The sequence below is a fragment of the Thunnus maccoyii genome, chromosome 9 (assembly GCF_910596095.1).
Source record: "Thunnus maccoyii chromosome 9, fThuMac1.1, whole genome shotgun sequence".
Lineage (NCBI taxonomy): Eukaryota > Metazoa > Chordata > Actinopteri > Scombriformes > Scombridae > Thunnus > Thunnus maccoyii.
Genome location: NC_056541.1, coordinates 20,354,360 through 20,364,794, shown reverse-complemented (window position 1 = coordinate 20,364,794; position 10,435 = coordinate 20,354,360). Strand labels below are relative to the sequence as shown.

General features: G+C 39.7%; 1 protein-coding gene across 1 annotated transcript; it reads right to left on the bottom strand.

Moving 5' to 3' along the window:
• Positions 1-1,155: 1,155 nt before the first annotated feature.
• cdk7 (cyclin-dependent kinase 7) lies at positions 1,156-7,349 on the bottom strand. Its single transcript, XM_042421393.1, has 12 exons — positions 7,221-7,349; positions 6,927-6,986; positions 6,798-6,831; positions 6,632-6,699; positions 6,456-6,524; positions 4,188-4,298; positions 3,617-3,735; positions 3,190-3,289; positions 3,001-3,087; positions 2,729-2,878; positions 2,362-2,500; positions 1,156-1,652 (listed from the first exon to the last, which is right to left on the bottom strand). Exons 1-12 carry the CDS (start codon positions 7,284-7,286, stop codon positions 1,624-1,626), a joined length of 1,032 nt encoding a protein of 343 aa, XP_042277327.1. The 5' UTR covers positions 7,287-7,349; the 3' UTR covers positions 1,156-1,623.
• Between the last annotated feature and the right edge of the window lie 3,086 nt (positions 7,350-10,435).

The window sequence follows — 10,435 nt, the reverse complement described above, 5'->3', positions numbered from 1 at the left end:
TAAAGCTGTGTTCTGTTTGGTATTATTCATGCTAAGATACTAATCACCCCACTGCAATTCTTCACGCAGGTGCATCCTGCTGATTCAGATATGTGAGCAAGCATCACTTTCTCCCACAAACACTGTGCTCGTGTTTTGTAACAGCATGTGGGCAACTATGTGCTGAGTCCACCAGTGGCTTTCCTGGCCAGTGAAGTGGCATTTCAGCCAGAGCTGATAACGTTGAGCCTGAGCTGAGCCTCAGCTGATAAGGCTGCTACTGTAGCTCTTTATGACTTTGCTGCTATTTGCCAAACCTGTCAGCTGACCCAGTTACCCAACACATACACCCGCTGTAGTCACCCACCGCTGCCACACAAAGTCATTGTGTTCACTCTTAGTGCTGCATTGTGGCCATTTATAAATAGGCATGAATCACACAGTGCGGCCTCTTTCTGAACTTAGAGGGGGCATGGCCTCGAATCCGATCCTTTCTGCTCAGATCAGAAAATCATCACACTATGCAAGTCAGTCAAATTTGTGCATTTTTGCCTTTTTTTTGGTCAAGTCAACCCTGACTTAAGAATTGAAGCAAGAGCTCATTGTGAGCGCTGAAGCAGATGCCATTTAATAGTACACAGAAAGTATAAAATCTGCACTGGCTTTTGTCATAGAAAAAGAACTAAACTTGATTAAATACTGAATTTCCCAACAGTGACATACTCTCATCTCTTCCTCTCCCCTTAACTTATCTGATCCTGTTTGACAGAAAACCAAAAGGGCAGCAGAGCGCCTGTCAGAGCATCAGGCCTCTGACATGTCAGAGTGTGTTGGATCACAGTAATGTTGAAAAGAAAGGACAGGGAGGGAAAGATATGTCTGGTGGCACACTGTTGGATGACACTGTCAAGCCCAGCGTCACCCTGTCTGCCCTGAAGAAAGGGCTTATGCCACATACACACACTGATTCTCTCCAACATGCTGAGTAAATAAACCAGAAGTATATTTCTGTCCACACACATTCAACAGGTGAAAAAGTACACTGTGTCTGTATTCTGAGAGCTACATGGGTGTTATTGCAAGTATGTCAATAAATCATATATTACAAATGTAATAAGGTTTCATGGTGAGTTATTCAATATTGATGTTTTTCCAACCATAAACACAGCAGACAAATCCCATGTGTATTTTTACCATTTATTGGTCTTACATACAAAAAATAAAAATACATGTACATGAAATAAATCAGGCTTACTGCTTGTTTTTTTTCTCTTTTTCAGTAACATAAATAGTCATATTCAAACAGGCTCCCAGAGTTTAGGCATCATTGTTACAATGAAAAAGGACCACAGCCAACACTACTGACCACAGACAGTCTCTGTTGTACATCCATTGCTGGACTGCTGGAGAAAGCAGCACCTGGGATACTTAAAGCTGACCTTAGGCACAATTCCAAAAATCATACAGCAGCTATAACCTCTAAAATGTCCTAAAATAAACCACATCTTAACCCTTCCCTCCCTCCACTGGTTTTGGACTTTTTTTTCTCCCCCCATTCCAGCTGACAATCCTGAGCAATGTGGGAAGCTGAGCCGTGTAGTCATGTGCAGACGGTAATCATCTGATTTTCCAGGTCTCATCTGGTCAAAAAATCAACTTCTTCTTCATCACAGCTGAAAAATGATAAACAGAATATTAATACATCCATTGTAAACATGCACTTTAATAGATTATACACTTAGTTTGCACACATCTGTCCTGCTTTCAATGCTTACAACAGCGCGGCCACATACATGTGCAAATAAAACAAGCTAGTAATGAGCAATCCCCTCACTGCTAAAGTTTCCATCTGAGTGTTTAGACATTCTCTCTGTAATATACTGTAGCATCAAGCACAGCGTATAGTCAGCCCAGATATTTTCCAAACCACAGGAGGAGATGGAAAAGCTTTGAACCTCCCAGAAACACCAAGGCCCTACTTCAGTAAAACATACCCTTCCACAATCCACTGAATGTGTGTGTATGTGCGCTCTACTACACTATATTCTGAATCTCCAACTGCAGTTAAATGTGCAGCCAACACCCTTTGAATTGCTAGGTTCAATCGAGTGGTATTTTAGATTTAAGACCTTAGTGAACATGACCATGAGAACACGGTGAGGGTTCACCAGGCTAAAATTCACAACATGCTATATGTAACTCGGGTCTGTGTGGGATGTTCCAAAAATTTCTAGCTCTTTTTAAAAATCAGCTTCAGACATTTGTTGCACACACTTGCCCTTTTTTTCCCAGCTTTATTTGACTGTGGGCAAGTCAAGGTCATGGTGATAACTTGGTGGATTATGAGTAAATATAGCAAATATGAGCTTATGTGTGTATTACTTGTCTCTAGGCCCTCGATTTTCCTCTTGAGCCCGACTGTTTCCTTCTCTCTCAGCGCCTCAGCTGCACAGTTGGGTCTGGGGAGTTGGGGGCCAGGAGTGGCAGCAGGTCGATTACTGAAGTACTTCATCTTCAGAGCCTGGAGAGCAAAAGGCAACAGTATAAACATGTCATACTTCCTGGATGGGCAATCTTCCCTTAGGCAGTAATGTCTCCTGCTAAAATTAAACCACTGCAGTTATGTAAGGAAAGGAAGGAAACCATGGAGAGCAAAGACATTCAATAGTTGAACACTATCTCTCTTAAACATAATTAGTCTAATAATGTGAGAGTCAGAGGAGCTACTGTGCTTCAGTGTGTATGCTACCTGTGTGGCTGTGGTCCTTGTCAAGGGGTTAAAGGTGAAGAATCCCTGTAGCAGCTCTAGTAAGTCATCTCCCGCGGCACTAAATATATGTTCCAGAGGTGTGCCAGGAAATATTTTGAAGGACACATAGTCTGGTAGACTACTCACTCCCTGCAAAGACATTTGACAAACAAATGTATATAAGGATCCCCACATTTCAGCAGAGAAAAAAGCAAAACACAGACATAACCACGAACCCCCCCCACCCCAAAAAAAACAACAAAGATACCAACAGGCCACGTTTCTTCTGTGGGGGTCCCAAGAGCCTCAAATATCTTAGTCAGCTGGTCAAGATCTGAATCTCCAGCAAGGAATGGTATCTACAGTAAAAAGAATATACACAAACATTAGCATGGACACAAAAATGACAGCAACAGACTCTATTACTGTGTGAATTTCTTCTAAAAGTGAGGTTTGTGTACCCGGAGGAGTAACTCTGCCAAGATGCATCCCACTGCCCACATGTCAACACCTACACCGTACATCCTGGCACCAAACAGGAGCTCAGGGGAGCGGTACCACCTAGGAAAGACGGATAAACATGGAGTTAAATTTGACAGTTATAAAACAAGCATACAGAACACTGCTCCTCCAGTGAGAAGTTTCATTCTTTTCAATTAGCTTATTTTTAATAACGCATGCTGTCACACCTCTTAACCAGCCCCAAATATGCTTTATATCCTCATGAGATAAATTTAAAGTAAGTAAAAATTAGGCCCATGAGGATTTATTTATCTAAACAGATTAGGATATGCTGTAATGAGAGTTCCAACATACAGGAAAAAGTACATAAAAGTACGTACGTAAGTTCCGTATCATAAACACAATTAGATGAGAAACAGTACAGACCTGGTAACAACTTGATGTGTGTAGACTCTGTTGGGGCTTCCAAATGATTTGGCCAAACCAAAATCAGCCAACTTCAACACTCCGTTGCCATCCAGCAGCAGATTATTGGGCTTTAGATCCTGGACATGCAAAGTAGCAAATGTATAATAGACTATGTGTGGATATGCGTATAAGGAAATGCAATTTTATTTATCGAATAAACATGTTAATGATCATGTCTGTGTTTAGAAAACGTATCTTGCTGTGAAGTATTATATTACTGTGCTCATTGCTTTGTAGCATAATATACTTCTATTAATTTGATTCTCAGTGAAAGGCCTATTACTTCCCTTGTCATAATTATAGTGCCCTTCCCAGGGATTGTTATTCCCTTCTTAGCATCCTCCATGCTCTGTCTATATAATCTGTGTGAGACTGTATGTTGTTGGTGAAATCCTCTCCATTGTACTATGTGTGGTTTTCCCTTGCTGCAGCATAATAAATGCAACTTCTCAGACTTTGATTTATTTTTCTACAACTGTGTGTGTGTGTGTGTGTGTGTGTGTGTGTGTGTGTGCGCGCGCGCTTTTACCCTGTGTAGGACCCAGTGTTGGTGCATAAACTCTAATCCCTGTAGAGTCATGAGGATGTAGGCTTTGATGTTGGCTGGAGTCAGGACTAGGCTGGTGTCTTTGATAATCACCTTAAAAAAACAAAACAAAGACCAACAGGCTGAAGCGAATCCGGATATCTGATAAACTAATAATCTTCAACCATTATTTCATGTTTTTACATAACCGTAGGCCACAAGTTCAAAAATGAAATTAGACTTATCAGAGCAGATAAGAGAATTGAAGACAACTGGGATATATCTCTGTGAAGAAGTGCACACAGCTGTAGCCGAGCTAGACAGCGTAGCTCAGATACAACCTCTCACCCTGAATCTCTGTTATTCAACTGCGGCTAAAAACACTGGCTGCAGTATCCTGCGATGTAATCTTACTGGCAAAAAAAGCATCCAACATCTGCAATTGATAAGCTCATACAACCAAACCTGAGCATCTGGCCTAAAAATAGGATTTCAGCACCGATAAGCTGAATATCATATTTCATCCTCATGTCTGTCTGCTGCCTGTAAGCTGCTAATAGAATCAATTCGTTGTGAGAGCCAAGAGTGAAGGGATATTGATTTTTTTAAAGCAGCGTCATCTTGTTTTGCATTGTTCTATTAGTGTCCATCTGGAGCCTTGTACACAAAATTAACCAGAGGAGGAGGTGCGGAGGAACGAGAGGAAAAATATAAAAGCCTTAGTGACCTTGCAGAGCCACTTAATGGTCCGATGAGAGCACTCACACAGTTATCTTGATCATCCCGCTCATATTTTCTTTCCTACTCCATACTTTGTCATCTGACCTTACACCTCTCCCTCATAGTTGTCTCATCTGTTCTTTCTCACTCTTTGGTATTGGAAGCTGAATGTAACAGCAAATAAATTACTATCACAGTTGTCAAACACCTGAATAGATATTTGTCAAAAAACACTGAAATAAAACCCAACTTTTAAATGTTCTCTCCCTGATCTTCATTAAGGGAGAAGCGATAAAGGCTGAAATTTCCATCTGGTGGCCTGCCGGTTAAAGCTATAATATGTAACTATTCTGCATTAAAATGTCTAAAAACAACTAGGCCTACGTTATATATTTTGTTGAGTTGTGTACCTACATTATCCCAAATGTTTCCAACAATTTTCAAACCCAGAGAAATCAGTAATTTTAATCTAGGCAACAGTCTGTTTCATTTGGTCGCCTGTCAATGGCGTCATACCTCCTTCTACCAAAGAGTATACGCATACAAGATAATACATCGGCGTTGTGGTTGCCCACCAGAAACTGTTATAAATGGACTTTTATTCAGTTTTAAGTCACATTTTTTGATAAACTTTTTAGATCTTGGTCATTTTTGACTGTATCTTTTAACCAGATGAAGGATTTTAGACATCAGACATCTGGATCTTAAATTATCAGAGAAACAAGCTGAGCAAACGTTAGCAGCAGCTGGGCTAGCAGCCCCTCCCGGGCGCCCTCTTTCGTCGGAGAAACAGTGATTTTTAATGTGAAACTGCTTTATTCAGGTTTTTAATCACCGCATATGTTTGTTTTGGAGAGCAGGAGACCTCTGCGGATAATTTGGCTCCTGGTAAAAACATCCTGAACGATGAACACTGAAGTAATCCTATACTGGAAAAGCTTGTTGTTTAACAATGACAACACAACAACTCCCATGATTCCACATTACTTCACACAGTCATCACACTCCGTCTTTTGTTATTGTTTTGAATGAGAGACACCTAGCAGCAGAAATTATACATTGTGTGTTTTAATACAACATGAAGAGGAAGACATGTATAAGAATAATACTAAATATCTGTATAATATGATGAGATCAAATACAAGAGGTGTTAATTCCAGTCTACATCAATCTTTGACTCTGTCATCCATGGTATTCATCTACTAAATCATATAATATTGTACCACTCAACCGTATTATACTGGAAGGGGTTGTTATGAATAAAATAATAGAAAAACCAGTGGAGCTCTTCTAAATTTTAGGCTATACTCCTGAAAAAGTCTGTTAATTATGTAGGACACATTCAGGATATACAATGAAAGCTGCACAAATTAATTCCTGTCCAGAGACATTAATAAGGAAATGTCGACCGACCACAGACCCTTACATCTTAGTTCAAACCAAATTAGTAGATAGAACGAGCTATTAAATGGGTCTGCATTACTGAATATACTGATTATGTGTTGATATGTCTTTCCCTGGAGAAAAATACACTTTTTTTTTTAATCTCACCTCCAAGTCAGTTTCCATGAAATCAAACACCAGGCTGATATTAGATTTATGTCCAAAGGCATCCAGCAGCTGAAACACACAGAATGAAATTCAACTTAGAATAATACATATTTTAATCTTCTTCTTATTCTTCAAATGTCACATACAAATTGTCTTCTTTTTTTTTTTTTACCAACCCCAATGATATTTGGATGATGCAGCTCCTGCAGCAGTTTGATTTCCCGAAGAGCAGTCCTATTGATACCTAAAGGAGGAATAACAGTCATTAAAGAGCTGGATGTACATGGACAGCACTATGGGGTGAAAACATTAGAAAAGGGCTACAGGTCAGTCAGCACTTACCATCTTTAGCCTCAGTTCTGTGGCCAACCTTAATCTGCAATAAAACAAACGAAACAGTTTGATGTTAAACATCAGCAAACCTACATCTGCTAACCATGTGAGCACTGGTGCTAACTTAGTATCTTGTACCTTTTTAATGGCAACTATGGTGTCAGTCGTTTTGTCTCTGGCTTTGTACACTGTGGCAAACTGGAGAAAAGAGACAGTGAGCAATAATGATAGACGCACTGCGACTGAAATGCATTTTCAGTATCACTGCTGCTCAGTCAGCACAGCATGAGCCAACAGGGCTTTGTTGACATTAGCAACCAGCTAACGCTTGTTAGCTTGCTATCAAGCTTCCCGCGGAGCAATTCAGAAGCCGCTCAAAAGGAACAGAAACAGAAATAAAGACTTAAATCAGTGATGTTAGTCGCTACCTACCTGACCCTCGCCGAGGAAATCCAGTTTCTCGTATCGTTTGGCTCTGGACTTCACATCAAGCGCCATTGTAGTTAACTGTCAATTTCATTAGGACTAACTTCCTGCCTTGTTAAAGGTCCGCAGGTACTTTTTCCGGGTTAAAGGAGGTTTTATGTTGAGCAACACCGCCACCTACCGGTTTAATTCATGCAACACGCGGAAAAGTGACCGAGAAAACGTCACTGTAAAAGCAGGTTTAGCTGAAATAAACCAACTTATGTTTAATTTCCTTTCCTTTCCTTTTATTTTAGTATTGTTTTTATATGACTGCAAAAATTATTTAGTATTGTTTTTTATTTTTAGTATTGCTTTTTGTTCTGTGCTGCAATTATTTCACATTATCTTCTTTTAATAAGGAAAAAATGATATATATACATGTGAACGTATGTACCTAGTCCCACATATATAAACTTACATAGTCATACACATTTACATACATACAGGCATACATACACATTGTACACACACATCTGGATGTAAACACTGTATGATGCATAATGTAAATCCACATATCTAGATACAAACATAAAAACAAAACTAATCCTACAGAAACCCTACTTTATATTTTATATACTACAAATACAGTACATAATATACAGTGCATGCAGTATAAAATATATAATATATTTAAAGTACACACTCACTCAGCACTTTATCAGGAACACTTGTGCAGTCTAATGTAATCCAATACAACAGCTATGCCATAAACTCTACTTCACAAACCTTATACATTTTCAGTTTTTGTTGACATTGTGAGAAAGGTGATATTTCTACCTTATGTTTACAATTGAGGTCGTTGTGGGTGGTGGTGGCGGTGTACTGGAGTGCATTATACTGAAAAGTGTTCCTAATATTTTGTCCACCCCACTAACATAATGAGGGGGGCAAGAGCAGTTATGGCAGCTGTTTCATTGAATTACATAAGATTGTACAGGTGTTCTTAATAAAGTGCTCTGTGAGTGTATACTTTATATATATTATTTATTTTATACTGTATGTACTGTATATTAGGTATTGTATTTACAGTATTTGAAAGATACTGTGTTTTTATAAACTTTGTGTTTTAAAAACAAAGCACTCATAAAACAAAACAAATCTCTACTCAAATATCAACTTTTTTCAAATTCCTGTAACATTTAACAGTTATGACGCAATATGAAATACTGTTATGTTCCTGACAGTTAGCCTTTTTTTTTTTTTTTTTTTGCAGTTAGCAGTTTGACATCAGTCTCTCGGGAGTCTCTTCTGTCAGTTAGGAAGGTTTTGTGATCCATGCGCCACTGAACACATCTCTACATCCCATCTCCATACACAGTAGATACCCTCACATCCCACAGGATTAGGCATGGCTCCTCTCCTTTGACCCGCCCTGTCTCTCTCTCTTACTCATTCTTACCACACACACACACATACACATGTGCGCATGCACACACACACATACACACATACACACACACACACACATGCATGCACTCACTGACTTTCATTTTCATGTTAAGTTTGACAAGAGGAGTGTGAAGGATCAGCAGGCCTAATACACCCCTCATTCTCCCCTCAGATGCATGCACATACATATCTGACAGCTCCCAGATGTAACTGACAGGACCGTATGTGCCCATGCAACCATGAAGAGAAGAGAAGAGAAGAGAAGAGAAGAGAAGAGAAGAGAAGAGAAGAGAAGAGAAGAGAAGAGAAGAGAAGAGAAGAGAAGAGAAAAGAAGAGAAGAGAAGAGAAGAGAGCAGAACAGAACAGAACAGAACAGAACAGAACAGAACAGAACAGAACAGACTCCTGCAGGAATCAACATCTTTACTGGCATTGTATCATCAACCTTTAGGATGGGCTCTAATGTGGAACATAACTGTCCAGTAGTGGACATAACTCAGACCCACTTACATCACTCCCTCTAAAACAAATGTGACACATTGATGTCCTCCTCTAATTCTGATATGATTTGAGGGCATTCTTGTGCTCATTCCTCTAAGTCTCTCTGAGGCTGTAGAGAAGGCTGAGTTATGGAGGCATAAGTGATTCTGGTGGCATTTATACAGTTTGTCACAGTAAATCTCATGATACCATGGGTAACATTATACACCATAACTCACTCTGGTTATATGTCACATTAGCAGATGGTGATGCTGTTGAGCTGGGGTGTGTGTGTGTGTGCCTGTGCACATGTGTGTGTGTGTGTATACCTATGTTTGACGGGCAGGAGAGTGAAACCACAAGGCTGTTTATCAAACTCATAGGAAGTGGGTGTTGTTGAGCGAGGACGTGTCGCACCACCACATCCTGCTGCTGGGAAGCAGCTTCAGACAGGACAGTGTTCACACGATGTACAGTAAACAACAAATGTAGACCAGGTGTCTTTTTTGTGTGCATGTGGGATATTGCTACTATATTCTTCCTGTGCAACATATACACTGATCGTAAAGTTACAATAACCTGGCTAGTTATTTTTAAAAAAGAGTGAAGAGGCCATTCTGGTGGTTTATGTGGTGTTGTTTGAGCACGTTGCACCCCTAAAGATACTATTTAAAATTTCCTCTTTGCATCACCCTGTTACACACACATTCTGTTACACACACTCACTCATGACTGGCAATCAGATTTATTAAAAGCTGCCGCCACCACCCACAAACCATGCAGGTGACGTCAAAATGCAGAATCCAAGATCTGATGAAAGATAAATTTCTGTGAGGAAAATAACACTGTCATAACACTCCTCACGCCTCAAGCATGACAAAAGATTATGTCCCAAAGTGTTGGCTAATGCACATTAGACCTTATGTTTCCATTGACTTATATTTAAATATCTGTTTTAGATGGTCTTAAAATTCTCAATTTGACATTTAATCATTTATATGTCTTCCCTTTGGTCAATACATTGGAAATGTAGAGTTTAAAAGGAACTTTGATGTACTGACAGAATGTGTAAGCGATGAATGATTCAGCGCTATCTTCAGTCAGTGCTGTATCATACACCTGCTGTGCATCTTTGTCTTTGTTTTACTCACAGAGTCTCAGGGGAAGTGGTAGCGTTCTGTCATCTAGGGAGTTTTCCTCTTGGTTTCTGTTTCTGACTCTTTCACATAGGCCCCCACACACACACACATACGCACACACCAGTGCAGCTGTATCTGACCACATGCACAGTTATAACACAACAGGATGT